Source organism: Penicillium soppii (assembly GCF_028829465.1).
Source record: "Penicillium soppii strain IBT 18220 chromosome Unknown utg000005l, whole genome shotgun sequence".
NCBI lineage: Eukaryota > Fungi > Ascomycota > Eurotiomycetes > Eurotiales > Aspergillaceae > Penicillium > Penicillium soppii.
In genome coordinates this window covers 435,615-454,216 of record NW_026643235.1, presented here as the reverse complement: position 1 = coordinate 454,216, position 18,602 = coordinate 435,615, and the positions used below count along the sequence as shown (strand labels likewise).

Below are 18,602 nucleotides of genomic sequence, written 5' to 3'. Positions count from 1 at the left end.
ATTCCTGATGAGCCATTAAATAGACAAGGCTATGTTATTTATCACAATTCCCACCTTAGCGTTTGCACTTCGCCCCTTTAGTTGTTGCTGTCTGCTCTTGTGGGTGTGCGGTACAAGCAAGCATTGTAGTAAGGGGTTTGTCGATTTCAACAAGCGCTAATCTGGAATTGGTCAAAAGGTCAATCCGAACGAACACGCGTCTCAGCTAAGCTCCCAAGCCCGATATCATTAGCCACACCAGCACTCATAGCCGCTCACGAGTTCATAGGTATTGCTCCAAGCTGCCTGGCACTCGATAAAAAGGTAAGGTCCACCCAAACCTCTCTGTAAATTTGAACTTTACACCTCCATATTTTGACCATGCCCCGTCGCCCTTGAACGATGGACCTTCTTCCCAGACCGCTTGGATCATCCACTCCAGATATAGATGTCCCCTTATTGGACATTATCCCCTATACACAGCCCCAGGATTTCTTCACTTTCGCTGAGCGGTATGGGATCGAATCCGCGATCGATAAAAACATCAGCAGCAAACGCCTAGCCACTATAATTCAATCCTGGCTTTTCTTCGGTCTCTTGGCCGAGCACCTGGGCTATATGCCGAAGCTCAGCGACCTCACCAGAACTCAGATGGTCGATGGCGATCCGACTTCCTGCGTGTCGCTTCAGATTCTTGCAGATTTGCCTTGCGATGAGGAAGATAGCGATGACAAGGACGAAAATGACGACGACATAGCCCCGCGCGTACTCAAGTTTCTGGAATTGGCCAAATTCGCCAATAGTCGGCTCAATGACCTCGAAAAGTTACCCTGCGCAGCCACAAGCCCGGTTTATTGATAGTGTTGTCAACACGAATCCTGATCGAGGCACTGATTGCCCTACGAATGTCGGCTTCTTTAAAAGATGACGAGAGAGTCTTTGATCCGCTCGGGAGAGAAGTGAACAAATCCGAAGTGCCAATCACTACTATCCAAGATCCTCCTCCTTCCCTTCGGCTTCTGGTTGATCGTCTTTGTTCAAATGGGTGGTGCCCCGAGCAAGCCAAAGGCATTGTTCAAAACCTAGGCTACATGCCTCTTTACTACATATCACAAATTAAGCGCCACCATCCACGAGGACTGAATCATCAAAAGTGTCGAGACGCCATATGTACTGCTGGGATATCCTCTGACCGGACCCCAGGCATTCCAAGGCACAGATGGCCTAAATGTGCCTGTACTCTATATCCTGTCCCGATAAAAGACGTCTTGGGCACACTGCGACAGGGAAAGATCCCGCTCATCCGACTGAGGAACGACCCGTCTGGTGAGCTCATATTAAGTGTGGAACCTCTCACAACTCGCAGTCGATATATCGCGCTATCACACGTGTGGTCCGACGGACTGGGAAACACGAAAGACAACAGTGTATACAGATTCCAACTTGAACAAATCCGCCGTCACTTAGCCAACATGCCTGTTTACGACGAGGGAGTTGCAAGTTTCTCTTCAAGTATGTACAGCATCGATCTCCAACGACTGAGGTTCTCGCTAGGACTACCTGATCATACTTCGACGCTATTCTGGCTTGATATCCTATGTATCCCAACGAAGTATCTTGCAGAAATTAACGACGTGGAGCTGTCCCAATTACGCGAACATGCTATATCTCAAATCCCTGTGGTTTTTGCAGGTGCCGCACAAACACTAGTTCTAGACGCCGAGCTCCAGACCTTACGATTGTCTGGCTCGCAGTTTCCAGAGATATCGGCACGGCTGCTGGGTAGTCAGTGGGCAAGTAGAGCATGGACATTTCAGGAGTCAGCACATGCCTTGAAGTGTCGTGTCCAACTAGCCGACGGCGCTCTAGATCCGGTAGACAAACTTCTTTGGCTTCGAACATGGGAAGGATTTCGATTCCGCGCTCGAGGAGGCGTGAGGGTTGGTCTTCACTTTAAAAAGTCCAGTTTGAACCATTGCTCGGCTCGAAAACTTTTGGAAAAACATCTTCTAAAAGCCTTTCAAACCCATCTCATGCTATGGTTTCCACCCAAAGTAAACTATGAAGAAAGATCTAACGACGAGCAAGTCCTCATTTTCATACGGACCTGGAATGAACTACTTCTCCGCTCGACAAGCAAGGTCAGGGATTTGGATCTGATCTTAGCTATGGCTCTGAATCTTCCTCTCTATACGATCCTAGCTCTACCCACTTCACAGCGTCTGCGATATATACTCTGGAGTTTGGATCGCGTTCCTCTCAGCTTGCTTTACATTCCACGCCCACGGAACTCGACTAGCAGCACGCTTAATTCTTGGGCTCCTGAGACTATCCATGAATCTAGCTCGCGTGCTTTGTATCCGCTTGCAGCTCGGGACTTTGGAGAGTTTTCTGATGAACAGGACCTTCTTACTTTTCATCTCAAGACCGATGAAGATCTGATCATAGTTCCTTTGACTGGGGAGATACCCAATACGCCTTGTCTGCGACTGCAAACCGCTCGTGGGAAACATCAAATTTTGTTTCATCGTCCATCTACAATTGTCCCGGATACATCGTACTCCCTAGGGAAGCTTCTAGTGATTGACCCGCGCTCGGTAGCAGCAGAAGGTCTACAATGCAAACATCCCTGGAAGGCCGGCTGCTCCTTCAATGTCAAAGAGGCCCGAGCTGTGGGGAAATTCGAATGGGAACTGCGTTTGATCTACGATGGCGCGATTTCTGCCCTGGAAGAAAAAAACGAAGACCAAAAGCTCTGTGATCATTGTCGGGGATCTGACGACTATGGGTCCTCTGGTCCCGTGTTATTTCAACAAAATTCCAACAACTCAGAAGACCAGGAGTCATGGACCAGTCTACTAGTTACGAATCTCCATTTATCCATGCCATGTGGTATGTACCTTGCTCCTACGAACGCATGAATCGATGGTCAGTCAACCTAATGCCAAGGCTAGAGCCCCCCGACATAGCAATCTCGCCGCTAGCTCGTCGATATCTGGTATCCCCCAACTCATCATTCGGAATTGCAGGGCCACTATTAATCATAGGCGGTCTATCCCACCTCGTAAGCCTGGTAGCGTTTATCATACACAATGCTCGGACCGGCTATTCCGATCTCTCAATGCTAGGCAAAATCTCTTTCTACATGTGGTGGATCTCACTATCATTTCCGATCATCCTCATCGTTTTCGGTTTCGCAACAGGAGGACTCATTCTTGGGATCGGGTACCTGATGTTCGGCCGCCGTGAAAAATTGGTTGATTTTGTTGTACGAGTGATGATATATGACCATTCTGAATTTGTCGCTTGGGCCATTGGGCTGGAGATCTTACATGTCATGGTGGTTCATTTGATTTCTCCGTTGGTGGCGTGGGTGCTTTTTCTCTGTGATACTGACGACCGGCCCTACCGAACTGTCGATTTACTGTTTATTGTCTCAGCGGGGTTGTACTTTTTCTTCATGTTTTCCATGGTGGTGGTGGTTATCGGATGGAACTACATAGCTCGTCGATTGTGGATTGCGTCGCATGCTACCAACCTCATGTTGGCGTTTTCTTCGCCGTGGAAGGTGGCTTCGTGGAGAAGTGCGTTTTCACAAGGTGATTGGCCTGCAAACGTGATAATGTTGCTGAGGATCGATAAGCCCATACGCTTTTTGGCAGATAAATGGGCAAAAGCATTTCGGCACTAATTTATTTATATCTATCAAGGATGGAACATTTTGTGGCAAATATGGATATCGTGCCGACGAAATAAAACATGATTGACCAGCTGGCCTAACCTATAGGGGCAATTGTAGTGGACACCATTATGATTAGGGCAGGTTTCCTAAGAGCCGCGCTGACGCCTGATATCCAAACAATGCGCATCACTCGAAACAGAGTTCTCGATTCACATCAGCACCATATCTTGGGCTCGATGGATACCCAGCTTGAGGACTGCTTCCTTCGCCTAGAAAGGGCCAACGAGACAGATTTATTCTGTCGAACAGCCACATAACGGAAAATGCAGAAGCTGTCCGGAGTCTCCTTTTTTCGACTACACAATGCCAGTCTGCTACTTACAGCTAATATAGTTATCTCGAATCCTATGACTGTCCTGTATTAGATCAAGATATAATAGGTAGTGTAAGAGTACTAGAGTTACAGCATTTGTAGAAGCTGACTAGAGTATACAGTTAACCTATGAGTTTCTGAAACGCTGGTTACTATAGGATTGCTTTCTGAACTAAACTTGCTAACCTCGCTAGCATTATCAGCAAAAGAAACTCAGAGGCTTTCGGATATCTCGATATGATCGGCGTGAGATTTTGCGATTATCGTCAAAAGCTGTAGTGTCCCCTCGGTCGTCTCGAATCTGCGCAAATTAAGCCATCGCTGCAAGACCCAGAGCAAGATCAAGAAGTTCAGCCCTAGGCTTCCGTAGTTCTGAGAAGATGGCGGATAGGATCAACTAAGCCTGTCAGCAGCCTTGTTCAAACGTTATGCTGTTTCCAAGGAGTAAGGCATTTTTGTAGCGGGAATGCCTAGTTACAATGGCCCGAACAGAGCGGAGCGTGAGTATCTTAAGGCAAACAGCATCGATGATGGATCAACCGACTGATAGAGATGTGAGGGGTCGAGTTTACCGTCGTGGTAGCAGACCACGAGTCCAAAGAAAACAAGCATCAGCCCGAGGGCAAGACCGGGGAAGCTTGGCGCTCGCGGCGCGTGCTAAAGAACGCAGCGCAGATTGCGCTGGAGGGTCCGACCGATCGCAATAATCGCAACGGGGCGCTAACCGGTAGTTAATTTATAGTTAGTTGCTGCCGGACAAATAGTTAGTCACTTGATGACACATGAGGTTTAATTGAGTCTTTGGTACTGAGAACCGTGGCATTCGCTCGAAATCTCGTGGTCTTCCCGTCTTCTCACCCGGTGATCTTTACGGCAACGGTCTGTAGGCAGTGCAGTGGGCGCGTAGAGGCAGCAACACGAGGAAGTCACCAATCAACAAATCTCTGACGTGGCTATGTATAAGTGCCAAGAGGTTTGTATTGTGAAGTCAGCCATCATACCCAATGATCAATCGCAGTAACCTAGCGGAGGGGCCTCTGCACGCGCCGGCCCCCATCCATGAGTTGCATTGGTTCCGCCTTTTCGCCTGGGCGACAACATTACAGAGTCCCTACGTCCCTACACTATTTGGTTATGTACTACGATTTACAGATAAGTCACAATTATATATGCACTATGTCCACTTAGTTGACTAAGTTGATTACGCCTTCAGAAAAAGTTTTATTTTCCCGAATTTGTTGCCGTGCTATATCTTCAATTTGTATGTTGAAACACACCTGGAGGGATCTTCATCGTCATCCCTCTCTTTCTGCGCGATTTGCCCTATCTGGGCTAAACATCATGGCGCCTTTACTTGCCAACTTGATACCTCGCGGTTCTCAATTCGATCCGGCTATAACCTCAAACGAATTCAGGGTCCAATGGTTTCACCCAAGCGATGTGTTTAGTGTCCTGCTCATTCTAGGCGGTGATGTTGTCGCTCGCGCGTTGGCGCAACTCGCAGGTGGTGGACTGACACCTATCACATTCTCCTTCGGTATCACCCCTCTAGGCTCGATCCTGACTCCATTTGCATACTAACTTGATGTATCCACAAAGGATGGGTGGCTTATTCTGTATCTACGCTCGTCTCTGCCGTTGGCGAAAATAAGCTGATGCCACAGAGCCCGGATTGCAAATGCATGGTTATCAACGGCAAGAGTGGATATATCAGGGAGAATTCGAGTTGGATTATAGGCAGAATCGTGCGCGATTTTGATGAATGGAGCGACCAAAAGACCAAGGACAAGACCGACGACATCTTGGACAAAAAGTGGAAAGAGATGAAAGCCAAAAAGTCGGATGCAAAGAAGCCAACAAGAGCTGGCCTTGTCGTTACTATCTACAAGCCAAGTGAGAAACGACCCGCCGGCGTCGGAGAACGCGATATCATCTACTGGAGCGGCCTCCTTATCTTGATAGTCCAGCTAGGAGTCGCAGCTATACCCTGTGGACTTTTCGGTGATTGGGGTATCTTGTTGATAACAGTCTGCGGTAATGCGCTTGCCATCGCAACAGGTCTTCTCCCACAATGGAAGAAGGAAAAGTGGGCCTGTCGGACTAAGTCTAAGCAGACCTATATTCTCACAAGAGGCAACGGTTCCCAACATGCTATCGTTATTCTAGGGAATGAAAATGGCTTGAACCTTGAGGATTTGGCATCGGGGCAGAGCAATATCGATGTCTCAGCCAAGACGGTAACCCGACTTATTCTTCTCATACTGTCAACTCTCTGGGTTCTTCTTCTTATCGTTGCAGCTGGTCTACAGAAGAACACTTGGTTTCTTCTTGCCATTGGTGCTATCGGCATTGCTCAGAACGTCTTCGTCGCTGGTTGGAACCGGCGACCAGAAAGTTTTGGCATCCCCCTGGATTTTGTCGAGGTCTTCGGTAAGCCCGAAGTAATGGGTACACTATTTGAAGTCGAAGAGAACTATGAGGGTTTGGGTCGGAGCATGCTCGATGAGTTTTACCCTGGGAAGCTTCGACCCGATGAAATTACGAAATGGGCAGACTTCGAGAATCGGGAGGCTCAAGCTCAATCCAAAGCGCGTCAAGTTGAATCTCCTCAAGCCCAAGCGAAAGCAACAGTTGATGAGGATTCAGAATAAATGCGGCCCAGCTAGAACTAGGCACCAAAATTGCAGAATTTCCTCTACGGTGCTAATGGATCTCTTTCCCTTAGCATACTTCCAGAGCCGCGTGTTAAACCCTCCTGGGATGATCGAAGGGAACAACATGCTGGAGATCGCGTCCAGTGAATCGTGATTGGTAGTGCTTTTCAAGAACCGCACCAACAGACTGACCAAGCACCCTTTACCGCTCTTGGCTGGTGAAATTTTCTATGCACTGCTGGTCAGACCCAATATGAGAGGATCTTCGTAGGCATGGAGGGTTTTTCAACATGCGCTCAACGAGTGACTTACAATTGACTTCATTTGCAGTCCAGCGGCAGAAATTGTAATGTCCATTATCGTCTTCGAATCTAGCATCGCCCGACTTCATTCATAAGTCATCGACAAAGACCCATAAAGTTCAAAGCCGTTTGAAGTGCGCTCAAGCCGCCGGAGGATGGGCGTGTCCAGAACTTCAGGCTTCCACCGGAGGGGGAAGGGACGAACTATGTTTTAGAACTCGCAACCGCCAAATGAGCTCTGGTGTGAGCTCAATATTAACAAAAGCTCCATCGCGGAAAGCGAACGAAATAATTTCAGCACTCGGGCAATATGCTACTTGGTAACTGCCGTGCCCGAAAATTTTGGTTCTGACGTGAAGGATCGGTATCAGATCAATTCGGTAAGAATGTGGAACACTTACCCGTTAGCATTCTGATCAACCTTTGAGATTGCGACACTCTAAAATAGCATAGAGAACATCACATTTGTGTTTGCCTAGAGAGGAGTCGCTAGGGAGAGAGTTATTTTGTGGAAGCAAGACGCCGGGTCGCGAGTGGAAACGGAGGGGATTACTGTTGAAGTTGAGCGCCAACATCAGGACCAATTGATGACTAGCAGCGCTGGGCTCGCCGTCCCAAGCTACGGCTGGAAAAGGAGGCCGTTTTTGGCCTTCAAAGCGGTCATTTTCAGCGTCAATTCCAGAGGTCCTCAGATTCTAGTTGTAAACTTATCTTCACTTCACACGGATAACATCACGTCTAACCCCAAACCCGTAGTTTGTGCCTTTCGGATACTAGTCATGCATGATTAAGCTCCATCTTCTCACTCCTCCTACGCACAAATACCGTGTGAATTCGGTTGCATTTTTGTGTGTCAAATAACCCTTGATAGCCATTGTGCGGCGTGATATATATTTCGACATGGCACAACATATCTTAGGACACATAAGGAATCCAACCTTTAACCCACGGCTCCAGCATGGACCTTAATGATATATCCATGGATATATTTCATTCGGTGTGAAGTCTATCTGCTAAGAATACCCAACGTGCAGTATTCACTTATAATAGCGAGGGGGCCGCAATTACAATGACGCAGTAAAACATGGGTTAGTACAGAGAATGATGCTTGACTCGAATACAAGAGCTACATAGCCTGTCTATCTTGCCCACGGCACATCTAAGCTTGCAGAAGACAGACAACCATGACCACCAAAGTAGAGCATTGAACAGACCGGATTCGTCTCAAGCAGATAAAATGCCTGGCCTAGCTATAAGGCTGACAGGGTATCCCCATAGAGCGTGATGATTGAGCTGGAGCATGGCTGTATTTTGGGACAGAGTCACGGGTAAGATCGGCCCACGTATACAAAGATCTAAGTAGAATCGACAGAGCTATAGAGGAGCAAGCTTCATAGCTAATAGTAAAACAATGATATTTCTCTGCGGAAATCAATTTCGCTTATTCGAAGTAAAACCCTAGGTTCGATAGACCCAATAATAACCCACGCTATGCATCGCAAGAAAAGAAACAAAATGACAAAGAATGTTTCAACAAAGCTCACAGCATGACAACCGAATCAGGCGTCAAAAGCAAACCTGTTTCAACAGAGACCAGGAGAGAAAGAGGAGAGAGTAGACAAGAATTGAGTCGGGTAATCCCTCAACCAAGTCCGAGGGGGATAAGAAACAAAAAGCCAACTCCAATAATGATACAAGGGGAAGCAAGAAAGAGCTCAAGTGGAGACCGCCACAAAATCCGGGGAGACGCAGGGATAGCGAGGCAATATGGATCGACAAGCGAAAAAGGGAAAACGGGACGCATCCAGACCATATCAGAGGTCGATCTGGTCAGGGGTAGACAAAAATAATAATAATATGGTCGGTGCGAAGTGTGACGAAGCTCGAGCTCAAAAAAGGGGGAATTAGCGCCCAATGTTTGAATTGCGCGTCGATCACCGCCTCACTTTCGCGTCTTTTTTTCTGCGTGTGCGTGTGCGTGTCTTTTGGGCTTGGGAATGCTTCTCCGCGCGGATAATGTGGTCCATACCCGCCATTGAGATCTGGTCATATCCACAGGATTACTTCCAGCGTTGTTTGTCCCAGTCTGAGGGCCGGGTTTCGTCATATATTTGGCCGCCCTTGTTGTGGACAATTACTGGGGGTTTGCGGACGGGATTGGCTGCAAGGGTGTGCATTAGTTTAGGCTGCATCTGGGAGATCGGGAAAACCCTTGACATACTCAGATTCCGAACTTCGGTGGTTGCTTGGTCACCGCTGCTTGTGCTGGCTAGCGTGGAGTTGGAGTCGTTCACTTTGTGAGGCATTGTGAATTGGAAGATTGTGCTTGCGAGAGAGGAGATATGAATCAAGAGATATTAAGATATTAAGAGAGGTTCAGAGGTAGGTATTGAGGTATAGGCGTAAAGGGCGTGTAGACAGTGTTGAACTGCTAAAAATTATATAATGACAGATAGGATAATAGGATAACAAGATAAAATAAGATAGTAAGATATATAAAGACAAAATGAAAGAGAAAAAAAAAGGCGAATAAGTGATTGTTGATATAGTTGTATAGATTGAATTGATGAAATGGATTGAGGGCGATTGACTTCTTTTTGTATAGCAAAACCATTCCAGATTGAGCTTCACCCGATCTACACTCCGGGGAACCAACAGCTTCAGCAGAGAGCTCGGAATGGATCACCCCCTGACGTATTCGTGGTTAAATTACGAAGGATTGATTGGATTAGAGAGAAGAAACTAAAGTAGGGCAGCCAGTCATAGTTCAAGAAGAAAGGATTCGTACATATATTACATATATTACATACACGTACATTACAGAGTAAACTATCATTATGTAGGCAGTCTAGGGCTTAACGACGTGGTGGAACAAAGGTATGTGGTATCAATACTATCGTAATATTACAAGCTGAGTCAGCCATTCCTCTCCAAGAATAGTTCACCTAGTTTTAGGCATAACTTCACTCATATTCAACAACTCACTCACACTAGACTCTTTACAGAAAATATTTGACTGGTCTTTCTGTAAATACAAAAACAAAAAAGATTGGATTCCTCGCTTCCTTTCACCGCTAACCTGATTTACTTAGTATGCGCCAATGGCGGCTGTAGCTACGGATCTACTTAGCCGTAGTTGATGGATTAAATGCCGTATTATAAGGGGGTTGTACACCGCCAGAATCTCCACTGTGGTCCAGAATCCTAGCCGTTTTGGGTCTCAATTATTTACTCCGTATTCCACTTCATATTCCACTTCATATTATTGATTCTCAATTTTCGTCATAACCCTTGGACCTTGTTAGTTGCTTCAGATCTGTGACAATAATAATGTACATGGGTATGCCTAATCCCCAATCACTAATCCTATTAGGCTCTATCGGAAGATCTGCCCGTCCCGCTTGGTTGATCCATGTTCAAGGATAATGATGAAATTCTGGTAACTATTGTAATAATGTGACTGACGTACCGAGCAGCAATGTAGGTATGCCCTATAGAGAGCAATATGCATAAACAACTCATATCAGGGCACGGATGGTGCGTCATTCCTCCCAGACCGAGATTCTAGCCCTGGACCCTCGATCAATCACTTCCCGAGCTGAGAAAGTAACGTGTCTGGGCCTCCCCAGCAACGAAACATGTCCCGTGTGGGCCTTGTTCCCCTGACTTGATCCCGTGGACACAATGATATCGTCACAATAATTCTAGACTCAGCCTCCTTCCATTCAGCCGCGCCCACCGCTCTCTCGCTTCATCCGATCTTGCCACCCATTCATACTCCGTCGCATCCCTAACGTCCGCCGCGGTGCCTGTTGAACCATTGACATGGTCGTTGTGTGGAACGTCGTGGCGGCTTGAAACCCGCGGGAGGTTTCGGGTTTCACTTCGCCTCCGACTGCGCCTGCAGATGTATTGCCCGAGCCTTGTTCCTGCGTCATAGACATCCTGGGTTTTGGGGCTGGGGGCTTCGATGGAGTTGCCAACCATGTATACCCATCGGCATTCGTTGGCTCTAGTGTTGGTCGGGTTGGGACGAGTGGACGTGGTTGGACACGATGGGAGGACAGAGGTAGTGGGACATTGCTCGTCTGAGGACGTTGGTTCTGCGACAGTGGCACCTCGTATTTTCGGGATGCCTGTGGACGAGTCGGTAGAATCGGTTCCTTCTTCTGGGATCCTGGACCTGTGAAGAAGTTCGAGATGCTTGCTTGGATGAGACCGTCCTTGCGGCCTGCACCGCTGAGCGGGTTCGGCTTATTTGATCCAGCTGTATCTGCAGGGGGTTTTGAGGCTGAATTCGCGGCTGAATCCTGGGCGGGTTGAGGATTGGCCGCAACGTAATCCCGGGCAGATGTAAAGCCCGTTGAGACGGTTGTAGGAATAGTAAACCCCGTCGAGTTGTTCATGGTATACCCAGTTGAAGAGACGTAGGTAGTTGTCTTTGGCCCTTGATTCATATCTGAGCGCCGCCTTTTTGGATTCGGCTCATCAGGGGTATCGTGAGAGGCAGAAGTACCATCGATCTTGCTGCGATCTTCCTCACCCTCAGGTGTCCATCGGTCGTCCAGCGTCGATGGAAGGAACTCAAGCCCTTTGTACATGTCTTCTAGCAATGGCCGAGGGCGGCGCAGTATATCAGCAATTGCATACACCACTTTCTCGTGAAGAGATGGGCCCATCTGCCGAAAGTGTGATTTGGTTAGTTTAGGAGGAAGAAATTGTGTCAATGTAGTTGCACCATCTTCCCCTTCACCCAGCCGGGGCTGTCGAATAGGAACACTCAGATATAACAGGGCCTGAGCCCTGGTCATCGCGACATATAGCAATCGTCTCTCCTCTTCTATCACCTCTGCGCGCGAGTGTGGAATGCTCCCGTTGTACACCGCAGGCACAAAAACCACAGGCCACTCCAGGCCCTTGGCAGCGTGAATGGTCGAGATAGTGACCTTCTCCGTGGGTTGATCACCGTCTTTATTCTCTTCCTGAGTGGTGATCTCTGTAGCCAAAGCAACATTTGCAAGGAACCGAGTGAGAGCTTCTTCGCCAGGATGCGCCTGTTGTTGCTGCACACCCTCAATTTCGGGGAGGTCCATCTCCTTATCGACCTCCTCTTCCTCGAATGCTGCGACTTCAGTGGCCTGATGCATGAGTTCTTTGACATTTGCCCAGCGACTGTCTTCGTCCAATGGATATGCTCTAATGAGGTACTCCTGGAAAGACAGGCGTTCCGTGATGAACTCAATCAAAACATGCGGAGCCGATGCATCCTCGCACTCCTGCAATTTCTGCCTACAGGCTTCAATCAGCTTCACTAGGTGGCAAAGCCCCTGCTCTGCAGCCTTCTGCAGTTTCTTCTCAGTTGAGCGGCGCCCCTGGATAACGTCCTTGATGAAGTCCCACAGCGGAAGCTTAGCCTTTTCCGCGCCGCCTGTCAGTTGCTTAATCGTTTCATCGCCTATTCTGCGAGGTGGAACATTGACAATGTTCAGCAACGCATCTGAATGTCCCGTGTGGCTAACAACCCTCATATAATTGAGAAGGATCTTGACTTCAGTCCGATCAAAGAACTTTCGGCCTCCAACCATCTTATACGGTATGCCTGCTCTTCCGAACGCCGTTTCAATCTGCGTGGACAGCGCAGCCGACCGGAGAAGGACAGCAAAGTCTGACATACGCAGAAGACCCCCAGTCATCGCTGCACACCGTTTGATCTCAAGAACCATCCACTGTGCTTCTGCACTAGGGTTTGGAAGTCTCCTCAACACAGGTAGGGTTCCGAAAGTGTGCGTGGCTTGGAGTGCCTTGGTAGGCCGGCTCGTATCCTGTTCGATGACTTCCTGCGCAGCGTTCAAGATGGATCCAGCAGAGCGATAGTTGTCTTCCAAAAGGACAACTGTCGTATTCGAGTAGCGCCCCTGCATTCGCTTGAGGTTCTTGATCTCTGCAGAACGGAAACCATAGATACTCTGATCTGGATCTCCGACAATAGTGATGCGTCGATTTTTTGATGCAAAAAGATTCATCAGTTCATATTGGATGATGTTCGTGTCTTGAAATTCGTCCACCAGAACGGCCTCTACGTTTGACACACATTGTGGGTGTTCCCGGAGCAAATCGCTACAGCGCAAAAGCAGATCATCGTAGTCCAGGAGATTAGAAGCTGCCAGCGCTGATTCATAGTCGCGGTATATATCAACAAGCTCCATCTCCTCGGCTTTAGCTCGCTCAGCCAAGGCATCTGGACTCAGCCCATGGGCCTTGTGTCGAGAGATACGGCCCTGTGCCGCCTTGACTTCAATGCTAGACTTCAATCGTTTGATGGTTCTCTGCAAACAGTTAGAAATGAATGTAGATCCAGACAAAAGATAAGAAGCGTACTCTGATGATTGCACGGGTGTCGTCTGAGTCCGCAATCCCAAACCCCTTCCGTAGCCCAATCAAGTATCCATACTTAACCAAGTATCGACGACAAATCGAGTGGAACGTCCCAAGGATCAAGCGCGATTCAAATTTTTCTCCAATCAGTTTGGCAAGGCGCTCACGCATCTCACGACTCGCTTTGATTGTGAATGTGCAACAAATGACATCTTGCGGTTGATAGCCATGGTGTGAGAGAAGGTACGCGACACGTGCTGTTAACGTCTTTGTTTTGCCCGATCCTGGCGGCGCAAGCACCTGGAGAACTGAGCCGGATGAGGTGACGGCCTCGCGCTGGGCATGATTCAATCCGTGTAGGATTGGATCCATGACATGTGTGTGGCTCGGGGACCGGTGCGGCTGGTTGTGAGGGGAACGCGACCATTGCGCGTTATCATGTGACACTTCCGCCGCGAATGAGGTTGGTTTTTTTACAATGATCTGCTGGAAAAACTTGGTCAGAACTTTGGCGAAACGATTTCTCGCAGAGGCCGGGGACATGCAAGGATAACGAAATGCCCTGGTGGAGAAAGTTTTGTTAGGTGGCCCATCTCTTCGCCCTACCATACACTACAGTAGTAGTCATGGGCAATTTTCCTACAAACGAACATTCAACGCTCACAGTTTCACCAATGCTTTCCTTTTTGCTGCCAAAGCTGAGCGTAGGTTGAATAACCACATAAATGTGGGATTTCACTAATTTGGCTTTATATCTTTTTTACCATTCGACAGTGTTGCACTTGAGCGATGTGTGCTTGAGTAATTCGTGCAGAGTGAAATACCATATGTGTGGTCTCTTCACACCAGTAGACATCATTGTCGTGGGGCGAAGGGAGGACTCCCAAGAACGATGAAGTATGGTAAAGTCTACGCAGTATTTGTGTCTTCTGGGTATAATAAATGCCTTTAAATCCATCGCAGCTCCTGGAGGCTAGTGATAACTTCCCGAGGAGCCCACGCTGCGCTCCTAGGGCCAATCCGTGACTTGACAGTTCAAAGGGCTCATCAGCGGAGACCCGCAGGCCCAGAAGACCGACGGGCGCACAACTAGCTGCCGCAATCCTTAGCCCGATATGGCTCACGCTTACCTCCACCTTGGCCATCCTCTTCATCCATTATGGTACGTGAGACCGCATCCACTGTGATAGAGCCCTCATTCAGTGGGTATGTGGCCTCAACGCAGGACGCGCTCATCCTGTTTGAGGCTTGTTTAAACGGCACTTGGCACCTTATTCCCGGTTGCGTCTCGTGCGTAGCAGTAACATCTTCGTCTACAAGGAGCAGTTTTCCGGCATCAGGCGGTGAACTGACGGCGTCAGATGGAGCCCCCATCGTATACGAGGTAATTTTCTCATCTATCGCGAGCTGGAACAATTTCCAAGTATCGGCGGGAAGAGGCGCGCCATAAAGAGGGGAAATCGTCGATTGGTTCCCCCTATCCCTTTCGCCTGGCCAGGCGAGCCTTATCCCGGATACAGCAATAGTGGTTCTGGCTACTTTTCCTTCTCGCCGTTAGGTTCATCCGTAAGCACATCGACTATCACCATACCGGTACTACAAAGAGCGCCGATTACCCATCTCAAGCTACTTTCCCTCGTCACATTCTGCCGCAGACAATGGCAGCTCCAGATTCTAGCATGCTCTATCCTCTAGTCAAACCCTTCAACTACATCGTCCCCATGCAGTTATTGAGCGCATGTGGGGCCGGTGTCTGAAAACACGATGGAACCTCCAATGACCAGCAGACAAACATCTGACTCACCCCCTTTTTGTCCACTCCCAGCCAACATAGCACCCAATGTCGAAGAGTACAGTATATTCTGTGCAAATTTCTACGGAAGCGGTATGGATTTGCTCGGGTTCAGTGTCGTCAGTGCTGCTTCAAACCCTTTATGAACGATCGCAATCGCGAGTTCTCAGACCACAGGTTTTTGACATACCGCAATCTGTAGGTGTAGTCTTTGCATCGGCAAGACTCAATCCTCTTCGGGCTAGGCGAGGAAAGTGGTTGCATCGACGATTTGTACAACAGATTTGCAAATGATCGCTCCATTGCTGCTCGAGGCAATTTCTTTTCAGGTCCAAGCATAAATCGCGCCGTTCGTAATGTATAACTTTATCACATTGAGACCTATCGTTGTACCTCATATGCGATGTTCCTCATTCGGTACACTTGCCAAGTGAAAGACCTCCGCCTTCGAGAACGAGCGTGGCCAGTACGAGATGTGTACTTTCTTGCAGGATCTCTCGATAACAATCTCAAAATTTGCGCTAAGCGACATAGCACAAAAACTTGCTCGCGATGTAGACAGTATCTGATCTCCGTTCTTGAGGCCGGCGATGACGGCTCTCGAGCCTTGCACAATACCAGAAACGACGCGCGTATTAATACTCGACTTACCGAGCCCGAAATCCAAGATTTCTTGCAATGATGAAGTCAAAAACCAATCCTTGTGGACTATAACGACATCATTTAGATCAGTTACTGCGCCTCTCAGCATGGCGTGGAATTCCCGGGAGTGGTCTCCAAGGTACGGCCGCAAGTACATCAGCCAGTCACACGCCTGAAGTCTTTCTCCTCTTTGCCACCGTTTAGCCATATCAACAATAATGTCGTCCAGAGGACTCATCTGGCTGAAATCAAATATCCCGCTGATTTTTCTCAATTTACTGTCGATCTGGAGAAGATAGATGCAGCCACGCATATAAGGAATCAGCTCCGCATACCAGTCATCATAGAATTCCTACTGAGATTTGGCTATGTCCATATGGATTTGCGGGCTGTCACCATACGCTTGTAATGCCGCATTGAGTCTGCTGGAGAGGTATTCCAAGCCACAGAGGCCAAATCAATAGGGCAAGAATATTGAATAATATTCCGCTAGACCTTATGACTAAGGTGAGCTTTGAGATGAGTCTCTAGATGGTAAGACCCACTTACCTTCAATGTACCAACGGTTATCATATCCATCATCCTCGGCATCCATAAGCGAGAAACTGTGTATCATCTCGTGGGTGAAAAGAGAGAGAAGCTCTTTTTCTGACTCCTTGCAGATTGTCTCATCATATTCAAAGACATAACTCTCCAAACATGCGCTCCCCCCATATCCTCTGATCACTTGCCGAAGAAAGACGCTGTATGAAGTGTTTTCTCCCTGAAAGAAGTCGGCTAACCTAGGGAATAAAGACATACTATATTGATTCAAGGCGTGGATATTACCGGGTAGTTCGCCAAACCAGTATGTATTGATGCTGGGAGAGCAGGTCGCCTTAGGAAAACTCTGAATTGGTCCAACCATGAAGACGGAATTTGCAACTATCATAGAATTGCCCTCTTTGGTTATAGACCCTGGGCCTTCACCATAAGACCACACAGCACGTGTTTCCCGTGGTGCTTCGGATAGGTCCCACTCAACGACGTTAAGTCTTATCTGATTTACCACAGGCCGTGGAAGGAATCATCTCCCGACTGCGATGAGGCCTCCCTGGTCACGACGCATATCAACACGCGGGCCCATCGGGGTTGTTATGTCCAAATTTCGAGGAAATACCACGAATTGCAGCACAACATTACCCGAAGTGTTGCGCTTAACACGCCATTCTTGATCAGAGGAGTTTGAGGATTTTTTGTTGGTGAAATAAACCGGCAGGGATCCGGCGTCATCAAAAGCTACCACATTGTCTTCGGTGAAGTGATAAGCAGGAACATTGCCATAGCTGGTCTCAAATAGGAGAAGGGGCTCGTGGGCGACACAATCTGGTTGATCCAGGGTTTGTTGGATGGATATTGAAGATGCACCTTGATCGTCAAAAAGCGGGGTGATAGTGACCCTGAAGGTGCTGGAGCCATCTACTGGGGAACAGCCAAGGTACTTCATATTCATTGTGTAGAGGCTTGGTGTGTTATGTATTATCTTTCTTACCGAAATTCCGACCTGGAGAGGTGGAGAGAGGAGGTGGCGGGAGGTGAGGAAATAAAAAAGAAGGCGCGAGGCCAATTGAGAACTAATAATTAATAGCAAATATTGACTTGTCACCAAAGACCCATTTAAATCGCACCTCTGTGTCTGCTCCGGCGCTATTGCCTTTAGCGTCACGTTGGACCAGAACGCTTTCCTATATGGTATCTCGCTAAAGCATCGGTCTTCCATGCCCTGAAGCCTAGTTATTTCCCGGTTCCTGCCCAGTTTCCTTTTTAAAATACGAAGCAGGTCCAGCGCTCAGCCGCTCATACTTTGTCATGTTGTGGTGGCTTCATAGCGCAACATCCTGGTAACAGGATCACGCTCTTGCAGAAGTGGTCACCTCCTTTTGAGAATATGCCTACATACCTACAGCCAATATTATTGCGGCTGCTAGATTGGTTGGTCGATGATGACATGTCCTCGAGAAATACAAGTGCCGTGTAGATTAATGTATGACTTGATATCTGATTTGCTGCTTAGTATAATTGCAATGGTTCTTAACTTTTGCATTTTTCATTCGCAGTCAAGATGTGTATTCTTAACACCTCTGACTATACGGAGTATGGTGAAGCAAACAAAGCTATGTACGGCGTGTGTGAGAATGTTGAATGCAAATATAATGATTCATTTCTAACGATTCACTTTTCTTTATAGCTGAGAGTAGCGTGGCCAACTGTACATTGTCCAAAGTGTTGAACCCCGCCGTAGGTTTAGAGATATGGAGATACCAGTGTTCTTCACACGCTAATCTAATATCTGATCTAACTATTGCTTGATTATCGGAACCCTCTGTATAAAACAAGCCTTTGAGATTTGTACTATTTTCCCTTTCATGGTATGACGTGTCAATTAATTCCAATTTTTTTGATCCAGGTTGAACTGAGTCGTTAGGAATACCAACTAGTCATCTGGAGTTGTATTACTTCTGATCATCTATGGCAGAGGTATCTTTTAGTATGAAAGGCTGTCTAATTAAGTCCCGCTTGCAAGTTGGGTCTTGCGTAAAAAGGGCAATTCTCTTAGGTCCTGAACAGGGCCTCGATATACCGAATGTCCACAATAAGATGAGATCATGGTAGTAGTGTCGGCATTCGTACATCAGTGTTGCATAAGTATTTGACCTCGAGTACTTCGGCCGCGGTCAAGCCAAAGTGGATACTGGAGTACCGGAGGTCATATACTTATGCAACACCACTGTAGTCTTCTTGTAAAGTTCTAAACCGTCAAATA

General features: G+C 47.7%; 10 protein-coding genes across 10 annotated transcripts; 4 read left to right on the top strand and 6 right to left on the bottom strand.

Annotated features, from left to right (window-relative positions):
- Positions 1–381: 381 nt before the first annotated feature.
- Positions 382–837, top strand: N7529_005597 (uncharacterized protein; the record flags this gene model as incomplete). Its single annotated transcript, XM_057241124.1, has 1 exon — positions 382–837. The coding sequence occupies one exon, from the start codon at positions 382–384 to the stop codon at positions 835–837; it is 456 nt and encodes a 151-aa protein (XP_057096483.1).
- Positions 838–1,451: 614 nt separating this feature from the next.
- N7529_005596 (uncharacterized protein) lies at positions 1,452–2,900 on the top strand (the record flags this gene model as incomplete). The annotated part of the gene is made up of 1 exon (XM_057241123.1): positions 1,452–2,900. One exon carries the CDS (start codon positions 1,452–1,454, stop codon positions 2,898–2,900), a length of 1,449 nt encoding a protein of 482 aa, XP_057096482.1.
- A 1,613-nt stretch (positions 2,901–4,513) lies between these two features.
- On the top strand, positions 4,514–4,769 carry N7529_005595 (uncharacterized protein; the record flags this gene model as incomplete). The annotated part of the gene is made up of 2 exons (XM_057241122.1): positions 4,514–4,534; positions 4,602–4,769. The coding sequence occupies 2 exons, from the start codon at positions 4,514–4,516 to the stop codon at positions 4,767–4,769; spliced, it is 189 nt and encodes a 62-aa protein (XP_057096481.1).
- Positions 4,770–5,375: 606 nt separating this feature from the next.
- N7529_005594 (uncharacterized protein) lies at positions 5,376–6,685 on the top strand (the record flags this gene model as incomplete). Its single annotated transcript, XM_057241121.1, has 2 exons — positions 5,376–5,571; positions 5,634–6,685. 2 exons carry the CDS (start codon positions 5,376–5,378, stop codon positions 6,683–6,685), a joined length of 1,248 nt encoding a protein of 415 aa, XP_057096480.1.
- Positions 6,686–7,086: 401 nt separating this feature from the next.
- On the bottom strand, positions 7,087–7,401 carry N7529_005593 (uncharacterized protein; the record flags this gene model as incomplete). Its single annotated transcript, XM_057241120.1, is given in 3 exon segments — positions 7,087–7,194; positions 7,209–7,303; positions 7,392–7,401. The coding sequence occupies 3 exon segments, from the start codon at positions 7,399–7,401 to the stop codon at positions 7,087–7,089; spliced, it is 213 nt and encodes a 70-aa protein (XP_057096479.1).
- Positions 7,402–9,050: 1,649 nt separating this feature from the next.
- On the bottom strand, positions 9,051–9,296 carry N7529_005592 (uncharacterized protein; the record flags this gene model as incomplete). Its single annotated transcript, XM_057241119.1, has 1 exon — positions 9,051–9,296. The coding sequence occupies one exon, from the start codon at positions 9,294–9,296 to the stop codon at positions 9,051–9,053; it is 246 nt and encodes an 81-aa protein (XP_057096478.1).
- A 1,419-nt stretch (positions 9,297–10,715) lies between these two features.
- On the bottom strand, positions 10,716–13,737 carry N7529_005591 (ATP-dependent helicase; the record flags this gene model as incomplete). Its single annotated transcript, XM_057241118.1, has 2 exons — positions 10,716–13,316; positions 13,369–13,737. 2 exons carry the CDS (start codon positions 13,735–13,737, stop codon positions 10,716–10,718), a joined length of 2,970 nt encoding a protein of 989 aa, XP_057096477.1.
- A 717-nt stretch (positions 13,738–14,454) lies between these two features.
- On the bottom strand, positions 14,455–14,739 carry N7529_005590 (uncharacterized protein; the record flags this gene model as incomplete). The annotated part of the gene is made up of 1 exon (XM_057241117.1): positions 14,455–14,739. The coding sequence occupies one exon, from the start codon at positions 14,737–14,739 to the stop codon at positions 14,455–14,457; it is 285 nt and encodes a 94-aa protein (XP_057096476.1).
- An 812-nt stretch (positions 14,740–15,551) lies between these two features.
- N7529_005589 (uncharacterized protein) lies at positions 15,552–16,378 on the bottom strand (the record flags this gene model as incomplete). Its single annotated transcript, XM_057241116.1, has 2 exons — positions 15,552–16,151; positions 16,349–16,378. 2 exons carry the CDS (start codon positions 16,376–16,378, stop codon positions 15,552–15,554), a joined length of 630 nt encoding a protein of 209 aa, XP_057096475.1.
- A 487-nt stretch (positions 16,379–16,865) lies between these two features.
- N7529_005588 (uncharacterized protein) lies at positions 16,866–17,291 on the bottom strand (the record flags this gene model as incomplete). Its single annotated transcript, XM_057241115.1, has 1 exon — positions 16,866–17,291. The coding sequence occupies one exon, from the start codon at positions 17,289–17,291 to the stop codon at positions 16,866–16,868; it is 426 nt and encodes a 141-aa protein (XP_057096474.1).
- Positions 17,292–18,602: the final 1,311 nt, after the last annotated feature.